General features: G+C 40.6%; 1 protein-coding gene across 4 annotated transcripts in view; it reads left to right on the top strand.

The window, feature by feature from the left end:
• The window catches only part of adcy2b (adenylate cyclase 2b (brain)), an 88151-nt gene that overhangs the window by 14231 nt on the left and 55132 nt on the right, over nucleotides 1–18788 (top strand). For all 4 annotated transcript variants that reach the window (XM_047383923.1, XM_047383922.1, XM_047383920.1 and 1 more), the window contains 3 exons: nucleotides 6414–6575; nucleotides 7367–7516; nucleotides 17013–17161. In XM_047383923.1, the coding sequence (XP_047239879.1) occupies nucleotides 6414–6575; nucleotides 7367–7516; nucleotides 17013–17161 (461 nt within the window). The remainder of the gene's footprint in view (nucleotides 1–6413; nucleotides 6576–7366; nucleotides 7517–17012; nucleotides 17162–18788) is intronic.

Here is an 18788-nt window from a genome sequence, read left to right on the forward strand (position 1 = left end):
TTGTGTTGTGATGACCTTACCACCAAACACTGATTTTACTCTCTGTAGAGTTAGGAGCACATTTGAAATCAGACAGAGCCACAGAAACCCATCTCAAGCGACCTTGAGATTCTTGAACGGTGTTTATAAATAAAATGTAATATATTCCAACCATCTCGATGTGCAAAAGTCGGACTCAGCATTGTTGCATTGTTTTGTGTAGTTCGCATGTTCTTTCTATTCCCTGCATCCAGCAGGTGTGCAGGTTTGCTTTAGCTAACTATTTTTGCATAAACCAACAACTGACTTTTCCAAGCTTTACTCCAAGATTCGCTCAAAATGTGCTGGAAGGTGGGGTGAACCCCCAGTGTAACCAGCAGTTAGACTGAGCAGCACCAGATGAGTTCACGCCATCCCACTCTGTCGATGCCCTGTCATTGACCTTTGTTACAACAGACATGCTGATGCTGTGCTTTTACAATTGTTTTGACAAGTTAGAATGTTAGGGTTAAAAAGGTTTATTGTGACTTCTAGTTTATTACAATGACTTGCTGTAAGTTAATACTATAAATAAATTAAATTTTACGCGTGCTTCTGTCGCAAGTCAAAAATGGCAGCTAGAAAATGTCACACCTGTCAGTTTTTCCATTCTCTATTGATGAATCAAAGCAAGCGTCTGCTTTCCAGCAGGTTAGCTGGAGGGAAAATTCCCTGTGACATATATTATTGCCGAGTAACGTAACACTTGACTTTTCATTTGTTTGCACAAATTCTTTGGAAAAAGTACTGCCTTCTTGAATCACTCATGTGCATTCGAATCAAACCCTTCAGTAGTTGCAGAGAACATGTACAATTCTATGCACCAGTATTTCAACACCTTCAGCTTTTTCATTGCAAAGATCTTGCAGCTGTAATTGTAGCAAAAGTGGTTTTAACGTGTACTGACTCAGCTGGACAGAATACAAATATTTCCTTTTGAAAATAGTTATTTTCTTTCAACGTCAACACAATTATTTACTAATTTGTTCTGATCAATCCCAAAAATATCCAATAAAATACACCTTAGTTTGTGGCTGTTTATCAAGGAAGTAACACAATAAAGCTTTACGGTTATGAATACAAAATGGCTTTATTGGTAAAAGAGTTTTTTTGCCACTTATTTAGTAAGGGGAAAGTGGGCAAAAAGAGAAGGTCCAGCAAATGCCCCCAAGCTGGAACTCAAACACAATCCTATGGCAGTGAGGAACTGAGCTGTTCTACCTGTGAACCCTGAGGAAATAAAGCTATTAAATATAGTTCTAAAACTCTTCATCAAGTACACCATGAAAGAAACAGTAAATGAACATGCAGTAAATGATGTATATTTTTCAAATATACCAATACTCTGAAGTTACATCAGCCTAACTTTTTTTTGCACACACATTTGCCTTTTTCTTGTGTGTCATTGCATTTTCATGCTGGATGGTGTGTATTTGCCACCATTGTCGTCTCAGTGCAGAATTAATTCTCTGTGTTAATGAGGCCTGATGAGAGCTGGAGGTGAGTAGATCAGCAGACACATTAGTTTTTACTGCCAGACTCCTTTACTCTCCTGTGTCTGAAGAATTCTATTTTTCATCATCTGGCGCATTGTCTCCCCCCATTCATCAAACTCCACTTTCAAGCCACAATTCCTCCACCTGCCTCCTTTTCTCCTGATAAATCCGCCCTCCCCCAAAGCCTAAATTCCCTCACTCTTCTTTTTTACGTTCCCAACTCCCTCCTCCTCATGGATGGGGGTATTTTTGTCATCAGCCACCTGTGAGAGCAAAATCATTCTGCATTATTAATCACCCTATTCTGCTCCTATGACTTTCCTACTTACGGTACACATTTATATACCAACCTTACTGACAGTTTTTATACCACTCTGTTTTTCTAGATTCCTGCATTTATAGAAGGGACATGAAAGCTGCTCAGATTTTTTTAATTTATTTACAGAGAAAAATAAACTCAAATTAATTATCTGTGAATGGCAAAAGCTTCTGTTTTGAGTGTCCCTATGACCTCGTGAAGCAGTAGCTAAATGCATCCAAGAACTATTAATTGCTCTTCAGCTTGGGAAAATGTTTAACTTGTATCTGTTTCAACAGATGACTGTGACTGTGTTTTGAGTTATTTTGAGGGGACAGTTATACAAGCTGTACATTTACTACTTTACATTGTATCAAAGTGTCATATCTTCAGTCCATGAAAAGATATAATAACACACTTACAAACATGTGAGAGATGTACTCACATTTGTGAGATACAGTATAAATATTATATGTGTAAATAAACAGACATGGACTTTCACAGCATTATATAGGCACCTCCGTCTATTATAAACTGAGGAAAAACTCCCTGATGGGTATATACACCCCATCAGATGCTGTTCCCTCTGCAGGATGTGTTCCACCCTGTCTATCCCAACTGATCTTCCATCAAATCTGAAAAGCATCCCCACAGCATGATGCTGCCTCCACCATGTTTCACATTGGGAATGGTGTTTCCAGGTATATGTACATTTTAAGTATTGAATATCTATGCACACCACAATTTATTTTATTCATAAAAATAGAATATTGCTAATTATCCTTTCATCTCACTGTTATGCACTGCATCTTGGGCTGCAAATGAAATGAGGTTGGTGCAAGAAAGAGCTTAAATAATTTGTTTTTGGTCATGCATTCTCAAATGGAATAAAACTGAAAGTAAGGCACATTTTTTAACCTTAATTTTTTTCAGCTTTTTCTCCACTGGTGTCAAAGCTTTTGTTAAAGAACACACAGAGAGAAAAAAGTAACACCGTTCGGGCTTGCCAGAGCAAAAGCCACTCTTGCGGCAGAGTAGAAGTCTAGCGAAAGGAGCACAGTAGAAATACATCCCAATCTCAGTGGGTTGAATTGATTGTGATCACTTAGAGAAAAGCTTGCTTGATGGAGCACACAGAGCTAATAAGAGTGAGGGGAAAAAAATGAAAAGAGGGAAACAGAAAGAAAGGCATGGACAAAGTCTGCTTGTCTCTGCTGACAGTCTCTCCTGACCCCTCTAAACTAATGTGGTCAAACCCACCTGCTCCCTCTCTTTATAACACACCCATGAAATAATACCTTGCACCCATACAACACATCTATGTCTACAACTATCTGGCTGCATTTGCCCATTTCTCATGACCCTGTTTGATTTCTCAGAGGGCCAGGGGGCAGATTGAACACAGCTTTGACACCTGGTACACCAAGAATCAAGACGCAGTCACGTTTTCCTGTGTGTGAATTTCTGCAGACTTGGAAACAAAAGTGAGAGTTTGCTTCTAAAAAAATGGGTTCGAACTGCTACGCCTCAAAAACGTTTAAAGCAATCGGAGACGGATGCTTTTCTTTTTGCTGTAGGTATTCAGGTGTACATATCTGTGTGTCTGCTCTGGTCTGTAGCTCAGAGAAGTGCTGAGCGCTCGCATCGAGATGGAGGGTGAAAAAAGTAATGGAAGAAACTGGAAAGAGATGATGTCTGCAGCTCCCATCACAAGGTGTTTGAAGCTGTATTAGAATTCAGGTTGGAGTGCCGAGAAGATAGAGTGTGCATCTTACTGCCTTTGTGTGTGTGTGTGTGTGTGTGTGTGTGTGTGTGTCTGTGGTAGACAGAAGCCGGTGATGCAACTGAAATTGGACCACCGCTCTGAATTCCTGCGATCACTCAAACAGACCAGATACCGCACACTCCGGATGACCCCAGTCGTTAGTTATAAAGGGGAACCATTCAGGATTAGGATTTGAAGGTTATCTCAAAAACACAAACAGGTTTGAAAACATGCCTTTCGCTGAGATATCAGCATCCTTCCTCTAGTTGGTTCCCCTAGCAACAGAAGGTCTGAGCCTACACAAAACATCTCTCACTGTTCTTAATGTTCAGATCTTCTTTTAGAAGGAATAAGGTCAGCCAAACAAAAACTAAAAGTCAAATTTTGAAAACCTAATTCTAAAAAAAGCAATGAGTTTATGTTCTCTTTTTTCTTAAAGGGCAATGACCTTGTAAGACATGTTAGGATCTAGCAACTGTTAGTTTATTTTACTTGTTGGTTTCACACTGAGGTGTGCACACCGACTCTCTAAACCTGAAAGACACAGGAAATAAACTGGCCAGCAGGAAGGTCACAGTTCATCTTGTGGGTCTGCTGTAACTGCGACTTGAACATGCTGGTTGCCACCATAACAGGAAGGGCAGGACCGACACCCGGGGAGCGGTGGAGACGGACAGAGTTGGAGGTTAAGACAGGGGGTGTTGTTAAGAACGGCACAGCAAACTGTACGCACAGTAATACACGCATTCACGCAAATCACATCCATCCTGTTTACATGTGCAAAGAGAGATCTGAGATTAATTTGATCACTTCAATGTTTGGTGTGATGTTCTTACCAGCATTTCAGATGTTAAAAAAGAACAACGTAACCAGCCCACTCAGCTCAGCTAAGTTATTTCAGGCTCGGCATTTTAGTCTTGGATCTATTTCTGTGGAAGAGATTTCTGCCCACACAGCTGTGCTCTGCATTTAGGCTAACATCAGAAAATTATACATTATCTAAATGTTTGCTGGCACTCATTTGCTTGTTTTTTAAACTCTGTTGTGCAACTACTGTTGTAATTACTAGTATTATTCACAATTTGCACAGATCACTCTCATCAAAAGTTCTGATATATTTATGTAGATTGTTTTTCCTCCTGTAACAATGTTTGGAGAAAGCTGAAGTACATCTAGGAAAAGAATTACTTTTAAAGCTTTTAAAGCCTGAGAACTGTTGATATTAGTGATCCACCTCTCTAACACCATCGATCTGTATTCACTTCTGTTTGATCTGTGCATAAAACCTTTTTGGTGTTTCAGCTTGTGTGTCATATTTAGAATTGGTTGTGTTTCAGCCCACTTCATCACCTTGTGCGGGAGGCATGATACATGGGGCTCACAAGATGAGATATTACTCAATATTGGGTTCATGAAAACAAGATTGTTTTTTAGCAAGTGTTTTGAAAACTAAAAATGCTGATCTTTTTGTTTTCTCAGAGAGACTACAGGTTTCACTAAGCAGAAACTGTGTTTTAAAACATCTATAGTCAGTATACAGCAGGGGTCGGCTACCATTATTATCAAAAGAGCCATTTTGCGCCTTCCATCAATGAAAAATAGTCTGGAACCGCAAAAGATAATACAGCTAAAAAACGTAGAAGTTTAAAATTTTTGTTTTTATTATTTTATCTGTTACGACAATAGAATTTAGCAAACAGAAGTGCAGTGTGCGTGTGTAGGCCTACTTAAAAAAAATTAAACACTGAACTACGCAGGCCTTTTTGGGGATGTATTCATGGTTAACTTACCGCAGGGTTCACCACCTCAAAAAGCACTGGTAGGTAATGGCGAGGGCTATAGACATAGATATGACACTTATTTTGCAGTTTATATACTTATCAAAAAGCATTAAAATGCTCCTTTTTTGTGTTTTCATAAATATATATATAAAAACAGGTTTCACAAAACTTCAAACATAAATTCAGGTTTGTACAGTTTAAGTGATGTTGGTCTTGAGCAACACATGAACAAATGCAGTCCAGACACATTAAAAAACCAAAACCTTGTGTAGCAGCAATAGCTGCTAATGTTAATGACTATAGCAGTCTTTTAATTTTATCTTTTACTATTTCTTTTTTCTATTGGATATCCAAAATCTGTCAAAACAACAGGACAACACAGGAATTGCTTTCTTTTTCTTCTAAATAAGACCATAGATAAGACCAAGCTTAAAGCACTCACCTTTCTATCAAGGACTTGTTGATGAAAATGTCGGTGCCTTGGATAAGAGCCCTCATCATAACCTGATAATCTGCATGACCTAAAATAGTAAGCATCCCCTCTCGCTGTCACTTAATCCATGGCCTAATTTATAATCAGGGCCCAGATCTACAGATGGCTTTGTTTGTCCCAGGGAGGGTTCCAGGGACGAAGGGTCCCAGATAAGCATGCCACTGTTTCAGGGATTCAGTTCCATGAATTACTATTTTGAACCTGTTATTAATGATCTTTAATGTTATGTTCTTTGTCTAGTTAGAAGAGCTTTGGCAGGGATCTTGAATACATGTCTGACAGCTGTAAACTGCTCTCCTGTGCACAAGGTTAATAATAAAACTGATTTAAGTGAAAATCACCGATCTCTTCCCTTGGTAAATACGAAATATTCAGAAGTATTGATTACATCAAAAATATCTATCATTTAACAAGCCTAATGAGCAGATCTATACATCACAAAGAGTTGGCAGGGAATGAACCTCTGATTATAAAAAATTAAAAGCGTTAGCTGAATGTTAACACCTAATTACTAAAAGTTTTCATTTTTAATAGTTAACTTTTTGTTACTTTCTGTTTTCAGGTGTCATTCTTTCTGTTCATTGTGTTTGTTGTTTACACCATGCTGCCCTTCACGATGAAATGGGCCATCATTGCCAGCGGTATAACCTGCCTCTCACACACCGTCACCCTCAGCATCTGCCTGACCTCCACCGTCACAGAACTGGAACCTCTAGTATGGCAGGTAAGGCAGAAAGTTGTCCGCCCTCAAGCCTGTGAGCACACAGGTTAACCATACTGAGGAAAATCTCCACTTTAAAGAGTTTTCTGCCTCGGCTGCAGATGTGATGACTGTGTCGTGAGCTTACTTTTTGTGGTCTTTTGAACACCTAATTGATTGTGCTGCTGCTCCATTAACTGGAGCACGGGGCAGGGGGGGGGGGGGTTAGCTTTTCTAAATAAATCTGCTAAGCGTGCTCTCTGCATAACTAGAAATGATGAGATGGAATATTTCAATAAAGTCTTGGTTTATTGTTCAAAGTAATATTCACCTCGGCCCAAATAACAATAAAATCTGTAAGCCTCAGTAGAAATGGTGTATCATGATAAGGAGTGAAATTGATTGTGCGCCACATGCATTTCTGAAGCTGGCACCCAATCACATACACAGACGCTCTGTAATCAAGCATCACAGTGAACACCCTGATATCAGTCTAATCACAGTGGCTCTGCTCAGTTTTGTACACACACACACACACACACACACACATACATTGGAAATGTACATCAACGCCCAAAGACGTTCATTACCCTTGGATACAGCACCAAGGATAATCTATTGATCTGCTAATCCACATTTTAAAGAGCTTGAGGTTGAGGTAATGATGGAAACTTACAGAAAAGCGTATTCTCTGCTGCTTTTATGAGGTAATAATACCCTCCAAGTGGAAGGCAGAAGTAAAATGTTGGGTACAGACATGGATCATCTTTTGTTGCTACTACAGTATGTTGATGTAGATGTGGTGTGTGTGGCAGATCCTGGCCAATGTGATCATCTTCACCTGTGGAAACCTGGCCGGGGCGTATCACAAGCACCTCATGGACCTGGCGCTCAAACAGACCTATCAAGACACTTGCAACTGTATCAAGTCACCCATCAAACTGGAGTTTGAGAAGCATCAACAGGTAAAAAGTTCAAGAACAAAGATTCAAGGAAAATGTTTTTTTTTGTAATTGGATTGATGTTGTGTGAGAATGTAGAAGTTGGTTGAAATATTAATTATTTTGGTTCAGACTGAAACATTTAAGTACACAGCAACTATTCAGACCATTTAGTGACCAAATATAACATAACTCCTAGTGTTTAGAGCTTTTCCTCAAATGTTAAAATACTGTATGATAGGCTTAACTTTTACTGGATCTAATTTTGCATTCTTCAGCTTTTCCCAGAACCTTCGTTTATACTGTCCATTTTTTGTGAGCGTTTCCACTGGCGAGTCTAAAACAAAGCCGTTATGTATGCAGACAGTGACCGGGTTTCTCCCGAGACAGTCCTCGTTTTCAAAACAACTTCCTTGACTTTTAGCAACTTTAAACAATGATTAGGAATAAAACCTAAAATGTTCTTGCAGTAAATTGTGATATTTTCACAGTGTTTACACCATAAAACTGAATTATTATGAAGTAGAAGCCAGAGAAGGTTGGTAACAGTTACAGATATTTAAACATAAAGCTGACAAGCATGTTCCTAAGGAGCATAAATCACACACACATGTAGCAGCAGCAGTTTTTAAAATCTCCTACGGATCCACAGGGCTTGTGGTTACTTTTATTTGTACCTCGGAACATTATCTTTCCTCTGCCATAAAAATATGTCTGTGATTTAAACTCTATTGCAGTATGATCTTAACTTTATTTTAAACTATATGACTGAAGTACCACCAATGTCCAATGCTTTGCTCTGTCCCTCCACAAAGTTTATCTAAAGGTTTCTAGTAAATGAAAAAGTACTACCTCTCATCCAAGGCCTTTTTCCTGGGGAAAATTTCCACCCCAGTCATTTGTTTTTATCTGGGTTAATGCAATTAAAAAGAAAGGGGTAAATAATGACCTCAGTAAACTACAGTGGTTCCCTGAAAAATGTTCTTGTTGTGAAAACGCATCTTCAGACAATAACAGGCACTACACACATTATGTACCTTGAGCTTAAATTTGCCACAATATTAAGTCACCAAAAAGTACCTTAACAGTACTGATTTAATTTTGCTGTAAAACTAACTATTTCCATATGCAAAATGGATGCAGTGCTTTTAAAACAATATAAAGCGTTTAAGTATAAATGTTTTTAGCACTTTTGATAGTTTGTATCATATAAAACCAGTGGCTTACATAATACCTTTAATCTACCTCTAATTGTGTAAATTTATTTTATGTTGGAACTGTCATATGTGAGGGTTTTTGTTGCAGACGAAAATGCAGAGACAGGCGAAGAGTCGGCATGGCGAGGCAGAACGATGAATATTTCAATCCAGACTTAGGCAAAACTCAAAGCAGGCAAGCAGGATGCAACAAATACATCTAGGTGTCCAGGTCAGAACAAAGTACTAAAACAAAGTAGCTAGACGTAACGAAGGTAACACCCAGAGAGACGAAGAGACAAATGACAAACCAGCCACGAACAATGAAACTAGACCAACTAATATACAGAGGGTAACAAAGGGCAGGTAATCATAAGAACTAGGAACAGGTGTGACATGGAAGCAGGGAGGCTAAAGGAAAAGGTGAAACTAATACAAAGACAAAAGCATGGGAGAAGGGACTAATAAACAATACAGAGAACAGACCTAAGCAAAAGTATAGACAAAGATAAATAACCAAATGAAGCATAAGAATCAGGAATAACCATGAACTAAAGGAAACTGAGAAACTGGAGGGAACAGAAGAAACACAACAACCTAAGATCTAAGAAACTGGCAAAATATGAATTAACAAAATAAACCATAAAGAAACTCTAACCACAAAAGTAAACAAACTTAAACCAACACTGACTGAACTAACTGGGAAAGAAGCAGAGAAAGCGAGGACTAGAATGAATGTAAACCAAACATAAACAATAATTAAAGCTGACCTATAAGGAGGGACTGGAAGAATAGAGATTAACTTGAGGAACTAAGCTAGAGAACTATAATAATAATAATAATAATAATAAAGAGAAAACCATTCTAAGTAATAAATAAGAAAACAACACCAAGGGAACTAAAGGTGAGGGGAGAAATAACTACAAAACACTAGGAGGCAGGAGAGAGAACAGAACTCTCAGGAAACAGAAAGAAATAAACAACATGACTACAAAACCCCAAATAGAAACATCTAGCTGAAAGTAAACAAAACACAAAATCACAACCAAAGTTTAAAATTGTCAAACCCCGACAGGAACGCAATAAATTGTTGAGCAATTATCACCTTTTATTGATAATAGTAGTTAGCACCACAACGCAAATCCCACTTGTTTTATGATCTCCAGCTAGAAAGCTAGCTCATATCTGTGTGAAAGCTAACTAAGTTGTGATATAATTGCTGCATCCAAGTTCTGAGACAAACACAGTATAACAGCTTCAGTGCATTAGCTGTTAACTTGCTAGCTGCATAAGTTGTGAGAACCTGAATTTAGCTGTACCCATTGATTGTTAACAGAGTAATATCTGATTTTACAGTGAGTGATATTTCTCACACCAGCTCCCTGCAAAGCATAACTATGCAGCCCCTCTACTCCCCCCCCCCCCCCTCCCCCCCAGGCAGCTAACGAGACACGGGTCCCCTCCTATTTTTGCCACATATAATAAAGAGCCTGCTTTGTTGCCAATTTACATTACTTCTAAGTTTGTCAGAGAAGGGAAGTTGGTAGGTCAGCCATGTCTTAAGTGGCATTTTGCAGTGACATTTACTTGACATTAACGTCTTTGTCCTGACATTAGGGATTCTTCCCAACCAGGGAAGTGACGTATAATATTACACTAATAATTGATGGTCTACTCAGAGATGGTTTGCTATGTTGGCCTTTTTTACAGTAAAATGTCTAACCATTACTAATGACAAAATAAGTCATTTTCCTATATTCGTTTGAGGTTGTATGACAGTAGCATCACATTAAACATGTTAGGTATTTACTGCTGTTTTGTGTTCTATTTAGCCAGCAAACAGTGCCTGTCTACAATTATAGCATACTTGTGTTGGCTCTCTGTAACACTCTAACATTCAAATCATTTGCTTGTTTTTTTATGGCATATTTCTGGCATATGCTTCTCTGTAACACACTGTGTGTAGGGAGGAGTGTGTGTGCATGTTAAGGTTTGTGCGGATGCATGCAAATGCCAGTCTATAACTTCACAGGGCCAAATGTTATTCAACAGCTGACTACAGGTCTTATTAGTTCATTAATAAAACACAATTAATAACACTACACCTCTGCAGGCTATTATACCTCTCTCTGCATGCTCTGTTCGAACTGCTTCAATGCTGAATAACTAAATAAGAGAGGATGGTGTGCCTTTCTATTTTTAGTGCACCCCCAATCCGAGCCCTCTGCAGACTTAATTTGTTGCTGTGTTTTAGGAAATGAGCCCGTGGTGTGTGAACAATGTTATGACCCTCTTTACTTTGAGCAGCAGTTATGAGACACATAACAGTGTGTGACTGTGTCTGCACTTTGCAAGCAGCTACTCACTCTGCAATGTGCAATCACGCACACATGCATTCACACTTGTACATGCGCACCAAACTTAAGCCCGAACAATCCTCCAACTGATATGTCTGTAGATAAATTAACACAAGAAACTTAAACGACTGTGGATGATGGATTTCACATCTCACATCATCTCAGGTGAGGCCCGTTGGAGGGTGGACAGGGTGGACAGGGTTCGTCTGTGAGGGAGAGTATGGAAAGCGGAGCCAGGTAGCTGCCAGCTAGGAGTTGGTCCCAGAGGTTAACTGTGGCATAGACTCTTGATCTGTTGACTGGTCTCATTCTGTAGCCTGAGGTCACGAGCTCGGTGGTCTGGAAGCTGGGATCTCGCTCTGATCCAGAGGAATCCGTTGACCTGGGACGGTGAACACCAGTGAATTAATCAAAGGCTTAATCCTTACAGAGACTGTACATGGGCTTGAGGTGTACCACAAATGGCAAAACACTGGGAAACACTAGTGATGAAGGGTTTGACCTGAGAAACGTGGAACGTAGGGTGAACACGTAAACTAGAGGGCAGACGGAGACGGACAGCCGTAGGGCTGATAACAGACTCGTTGACTTAAGTCCTAATAAATCTAGGTGATAGTTTCTTAGACATAGCCTTTAAAGGTATATCCCGTAACGACAGCCAGACCTTCTGGCCTGGACGGTAAGCAGGGGCAGGCCGCCACTTCTGATCTGCATATTTCTTATTTTGGTCCGCCTGTGGCAGAGGGCTTGGTCCGCTGCATTCCAAATATGCCTGCAACGGCGGATGTGGTTGCGGAAGGAGGTAACAGCAATATCTTTCTTATCGGCAGGGAACAAAGGTGGTTGGTACCCAATAGAGGCTTCGAATGGTGACAGACCTTTGGCTGCAGAAACGTGAGAGTTATGGGCGTATTCTGTCCACACGAGATGTTTACACCGGTTTAATGGATTAGTTGATGTTAAACAGCGAGGTGGAAGAAGACCGGAAGGTGGTTGGTTGCTAGTCTTATTTATAACGCAAACAACGCATGAGAGAACAAATTCTCTTATGTCTTCTTGTAATGATGGCCACCAAAACCTTCTGGAAACCATTGCAATAGTTTGACTTACACCAAGGTGAGCTGAAAACTTGGTGGTATGAAGCCACCGGATAAGTTGTGACCTGATAGCCAAGGGACATAGGTTCTGTTTGGGGGCCCAGTTCCTGGGTCTTACTCGTCTCATTGCGCCTGGACAACCTGGTCCTCAAGCTCCCAAGTAAGAGAGCCAACTGTCCAGTTGGGGGGTACTATGGGTACTGGTTCCTTCTCAGAGTTGTCGTTGGAGAATTGTCGAGACAAGGCATCCGGCTTGGTATTCTTTGAACCGGGTCTGTACGAAATAGAAAGGTCAAACCGTGAGAAAAAAAAGTGACCAACAAGCCTGATGAGGGTTTAGTCTTTTGGCTGATTGCAGGTAGGCTAGGTTTTTATGGTCAGTCCATACAAAAATCTGGTGTTTAGCCCCCTCCAACCAGTGTAGCCATTCTTCCAGCGCTAACTTAATGGCTAGCAGCTCTCTATCCCCTACATCATTGTTCTGTTCTGCACTGTTAAATCATCTAGAATAGAATGCACAGGGATGGAGTTTTCCATCAGTGTGTGTTTCCTAAGAGAGTACTGCTCCAACTCCTGAATCTGAAGTGTCAACTTCCAAAATGAACTGTCTAGAGGGGTCTGGGTGAACTAAAATGGGGGCTTGAGAAAACTTGTCCTTTAGGGCGAGGAAAGCCCGGTTGGCCTCAGATGTCCAGACAAAAGGAATCTTGGTGGAGGTTAGAGCTGTGAGTGGGGCTGCAGATTGGCTGTAATTTCTGATGAACCATCAATAAAAGTTCAAGCCCAAGAAACGATGCAGCTACTTGCGGGTGTCAGGAACTGGCCATTCCAGAAGTGCTCTAATCTTTTCCGGGTCCGAACGAAGCTGTGCCCACTCAAGAACAAAACCCAAAAATGTGACTGAGTACTTATGAAACTCACATTTCTCCGCCTTAACAAACAGCCGGTTCTCCAAAAGTCTTTGAAGAACCATGCAAACATGTTGTCGATGTTTCTCAATGTCCCTGGAATAAATCAAAATATCATCCAAATAAACAAAAACAAAACATTCGGAAAATCTCTGAGGACATCATTAACTAATGACTGGAAGACTGCCGGGGCGTTGCAGAGACCAAAAGGCATCACGAGGTACTCAAAGGGTCCAAGAGGAGTCTTAAATGCAGTTTTCCACTCATCGCCCTGGCGGATGCGAACTAAGTGATAAGCATTTCAAAGAGCTAGTTTAGAGAATTTGGTTGCCCCGTGAACGGGCTCGAATGCTGAGGTGATGAGCGGGAGAGGATACTTGTTCTTTATGGTTATTTGATTTAGCCCTCTATAGTCAATACAAGGACACAGTGACCCATCCTTCTTTCCTACAAAAAAACCCCTACTCCTAATGGGGATGATGAAGGGCGTATAATTCCTGCAGCCAGAGACTCATTGATAAATTTTTCCATGGACTGCTGCTCCGGTCTAGAGATGTTATAAAGTCTACTAGAAGGTAGGGGAGCTCCAGGAAGTAAATCTATGGCGCAATCGTAAGGGCGATGGGGCGGCAAAGAGAGGGCCTTTGTTTTGTTAAAAACCTGCCGTAGGTCATGGTACTCGGCTGGTATCTGCGTAAGATCTTGGAACTCATCACTCACTGATTCTGCTTCAGAGGGGGCCTGGGCTATGGCTGACTTAAGATAGGATGATAAACAATTAGTTGACCATGATTCTATTCGACACTCGGACCAGTCTAAATGTGGGTTATGTTTCTGCAGCCAGGGGAAACCCAGAACCAAGGAATTGGAAGAAATGGGAAGTACAAAAAATGAAATCTCCTCCCTATGATTACCCGAGAGCATTAAAACCAGGGACTTGGTGCGATGGGTGATCCAATATTTCTGGCCATCTAAAGCTGAGACTAACCAGGGCGAAGGGAGAGGCACAGTTTCGATCTGTGCAAAATACACTAATCTTTGATCGATGAGATCTTGTTCGCTACCTGAGTCAATTAGGGCGGACAAATTCTGAGTTTGATTGTTTTTCAGCAGGGACGCCGGGAGACAAAATCTGGGGGCCAAGGAGTTATTCTTTTAGTCCGTCAGTTCCCCCTTTTCTACTGACACACTCCATCTTCTGGCCGAGATGGGCAACTTGGACAGTCAGCAATAAGGTGCTGTGAGGAGCCACAATAGAAACACTGCCTAGCCTGCAAGCGTTTCTGTCTCTCCACAGGAGAAAGGCGAGTATGCCATATCTGCATGGGCTCCGGCTCCGAAAACATAACCTGGGAAGAAGGTCTCTGACCTGAAGCCACCTGACTAGAGGAGGGAACCTTAACAAAACCTCTATCGGGGCCTGCTCGTCTCCTTTCCCTCATCCTGCTATCTATCCTGGTGGCAATATTTATCAAACCATCTAGGGTACTTGGTTCCTCAATCAGGGCTAATTCATCCTTTAATGAATCATCTAAAGAATGACAAAAATGCTGATTTTAAAACGCAGCTGTCCCAACCGTAGGCAGCTGCCAAAATATGGAAATCTATGGAAAATTCCAAAACTTGTCTGTTTCTCTGTTTCAAGGACCATACTTTACGACCAGTGGAGGTTTGATCACTTTCATGGGAGAAAACGTGCCTAAACTCCTTTTCAAACTCAGCAAAAGTGCACCCAAACTGGTTGCAGCCAGGGAAGCGTGCCTCTGCCCAATTTAGTGCTTCTCCGACAAGTAATCCCAAAAAATAGGAAATTCTAACATCATAATGAGGGAAAGAATTTGTAGAACGATTGAAAACAAGAGGCACTGCAGGAGGAACCCCTTACAATCACTCCCATCCCCAGAATATTTCTCCGGATGAGGGGAAGTGACATCACGCTGATGCAGAAGTTGCCGTGAAGCCACGGATGCTGTGGCGCCCTCTGGGGTCGAGGAGGATGAACGGTCCAAAGTTTGTCGTAACATGGCGGTGATCTGATCTAACTCTTGATGTGTCTGTTGTTGTTGCTCGACTAGAGAGTGAAGGGCTGAACCATGGGCCTGGATTTGGTGACTATGTTCGGCTCATGTTCTCCCGAGTGCATCTGCTGGGTCTGAATGGCTCGAGTGTTCTGTCATAGTTCTATGAAGAGACTTGAGCCACATGCAGAAAAGTTCACTCTGGAGAACAGTGGAGTATTTAAAAAAAAAAGGCTTATATACAGGGGAAACAAATAAGTGAGGACAGGATTCGGTGATGACAACTGAAGGAGGGAAAAGAAACATGTGAGTGACAGAATGAGGCTTAATAATTGAAGACAGCAAAACAGTTATTTCACTGTACAATAATGGCTATAGACATTTCTTCAGTACCTTTGTCATGGGTTTTGAAATTCTAAAGTTCTTAAAAAGTGGTTTATATAAAATTTTTAAAGAATACATTATTAAATGAGCTTCAGTATGAATTTAGAACAAAAACATGTATGGTTTAGTACTTGAAGTTACTTAAGAAGCTCATGTAAGAAAGCTGTACACAATGGGGTTATTTAGTGATTTAAAGGTTTTAAATGATATTGAGCAGTGTTTTTTTACTGTAACAATTAGCCTATAGGCTTATTGGATAAGAATGTTATTTGTAAATCTCATGCTAAGTGGGAAGTATGGAACACCATTCCAATAATGAAATGAAGCTAAATGTTTGATAAAAATGTCAACAATTTTGATTTAATAATGTTAATTTCTTCTTCCATATTCAGGTACTGTGTTGAAGCTTTGATGCAATACACTGTTAATGACCAACACTAAATCTTTGTTTTTTGTCATGTGATGTACTGGCAACCTGTTCACACATTAATGCTTCTGGTGGGATAAAGATTTTGGATTGTAGGTGGAAAGAAGGAGTACCTGGAGAAAACCCACGCAGGCACGTGAACATCCAACCCCCTCATAGAAATATATGCGCGGTCCAGGCTTATTGCTGTGGGGCAACTGTGTGAAGAAACACCACTCCACTGCCTGGGTTTCACTTTTGGTTATATGTTAATCCTTACAATACTCAGTCCAAGCACATCAAATTAACCCAAGGCATTAAACAGTCCCAGCAGCTGGAAAAGGATGAAATGGTAGGATATGCAGCAGATAGTCATATCTGATAGATTTTGTGGTTAAAAACTGAAATAGCCATTGGCTAAAGATAAACACTGAATGACCTTCAAACAACTTTTGTTCAAGACAAATTCAAAAGACACATGTGTCTCGTTTGAGACAGAATTTAAGGAGTGAAGGAGTGAAATGAGGATAATTGGTGCCTTACTACATCACAGAAGGCCACCAGAAATACTGCAAGAATACTTAGTTGCACACGTCCCTTCGTCATCGTTGACTGAAAGCATATCTTTCTCCTTGGCTTAGGTCAGGGTCAAGATGCATTTAACTGGGGAGAGAATTCACATTCAACCTGGAAGAAAATACATTTCCTTTGGTTTTCATCCTAATTAGTGGGAGATAATGAAAAAATCCAAATGTAGAATGAAACAGTCATTGCTCTGCTGATGTTGGCCTCCAGTACTTCCTGATAAATTATCCCCAATAAGCCATCATTATAGAGAATTAATAATGAAGCTATATTTAGGAAGCTAAATAATAGAAACTGAACATGATGTGAATTGAACAGCAGAATTGAAATAAGGTTTCAAATGGGTCCCTGTGTTGGAATCTTCTGCATAAGATTTTGAGGAAATTCAAAATCCGTGTTGGCCTGTAAAAGCTTGATCCCTGGATGTCCACACACAGTTAAGTAAACTGGGGTTTCTCTCTGAAAGAAACTGGGTCTGAACGCTTCAACATGATGGTGTACATGAGGTTCAAGGATTATGTAGAAAAAGAATATCCGAAAACAATTCTGTTCTGTCTTTGCCTGTCTAGGAGCGTTTACTGCTGTCCTTGTTGCCTGCCCACATAGCCAGAGTAATGAAAGCTGAAATCATCCAAAGGCTGCAGGGACCAAACTTTGGCCGAACAGAGAGCACCAACAACTTCCACAACCTCTACGTGCAGCGGCACACTAACGTCAGGTACACTTCCATTTCCTTTATCTGTGCCTCCACCTATAATAAAGGTTATTATTATCTGCTCTCATCTTGAGGCTTGATTGCTCCTTCCTGTCCTCCCCCTCATCACTGCTCTTTTCTCACTGCCTTTTGTCCGATCCTCTCTACCAGCTCTTAAATTTGGATTTCTCTTCTGTTTCTTCTTTTTTTTTGGCCTCCATTTACTTGCCTATGCTTCCTTTCCTTTCTTTCTGGTGATCTTCTCTCATGTTCTTACCACACTTCTTTTCATTGCCATGGTGAAATTCGGTTGAAAATTATACCCCCTACATTTTACTCTGAGGTCACTTTAGCAAATAAAAAGGGGCTTTTGTAATCAGTTTTCAATGACATCCCTCTCTGTACTGTGAAGGTTTATTGCAGCAGCACAGAGGGCACAGATCTTGATGATGATACCGGCACAATCCTGAGTCCCAAGAAAACCTGTTTCATCCTGGAGCTTTACTCGAGAGGCAGTATTTCTGTCCAACTTCGGCCTCAGCCTCAGGTTACGGGTGAATGAGAAGTGTCCTCGTGTAATCTTGCCATTATTCGTCCACTAATAACAAATTCTCCTTTGGTCCAGCTCACAGCGAGGCAGCAGAAGGGGCCAATTTCATTTCAGAACAAAGAGCAGACACTCAAGGACACATGTCTGTGTGGTTTTACTTGGATCTACACAGACTACATTCTTTTTTCATGATGCTGTTCAAGGTCTTTTTGTTTTGAAACACTGGGTTTAGTGAGCATTGTAATAGCTGTGTGTTATTGTTCACATGTGCCTTTACTGTTCTGTATGCAAGATGTGTTACGTCCGTGACCTGTGGCTTAAACAGCAGCTCCTGTTTTTGAAAAGCCTGTTAATAATCAATTTAAAAGAGTTCTGAGTCGGCTGGCTCTTACCTGTGAGTACGGGGCATTACAGTATCATCAGTTCCAAGCAACACATTTGGAGATCCACCTGGTGACTGAGCAGGTCTACAATGGATCCATTCAGGACCATTGCAACTTTTACCTGTTCCCAAATTTTCTGCTATCTTCTAAGTAAAACAGCATAAGGATCAGAACAATACTTGTCAATATGACATAACACAGTCAGTACAAAGCTCATACAGTACAAACATAAAGTGATGAAAGAAATTTTCGTTTTCAAATGTGGGCTTCTTGCAGGCAGCACTTATTTTAAGTTCCTTGTCTGAAATTGTGATAAAACACATGTAATAATGACAAAGTCTCCAGGTCCAGTATGATTTTATAAAGGGAAGATTTATGGGGTAATGTGTGCCAAGATGAGGAGGACATCAAAAGCAATGTAAACCGACACCCTACTCAAGGATTTAAAAGCACTCTGTGGTAAGCCCAATCTGCATGCCATTCACCTCAGACAGGAACGACCGCTTGTGTCAAAGGTTCCAAAAAACAAAAATTCTGTTCATATTCAGGTTGATGTAATTTCTCTTCCTCATTTTTACTATGATGCAGGTGAGCATCTGTACTCCTTTTTCTCCAAACAACTGTGCCACCAGAATAGCCGACTTTAGATTAAAGCATGGCAGCAGGGAATGAAGAGTCGCTTCAAACTATTGCTACACACGCTAATTATCCTGAGTAA

The sequence above is a fragment of the Girardinichthys multiradiatus genome, chromosome 13 (assembly GCF_021462225.1).
Source record: "Girardinichthys multiradiatus isolate DD_20200921_A chromosome 13, DD_fGirMul_XY1, whole genome shotgun sequence".
In the NCBI taxonomy this organism is placed as follows: domain Eukaryota; kingdom Metazoa; phylum Chordata; class Actinopteri; order Cyprinodontiformes; family Goodeidae; genus Girardinichthys; species Girardinichthys multiradiatus.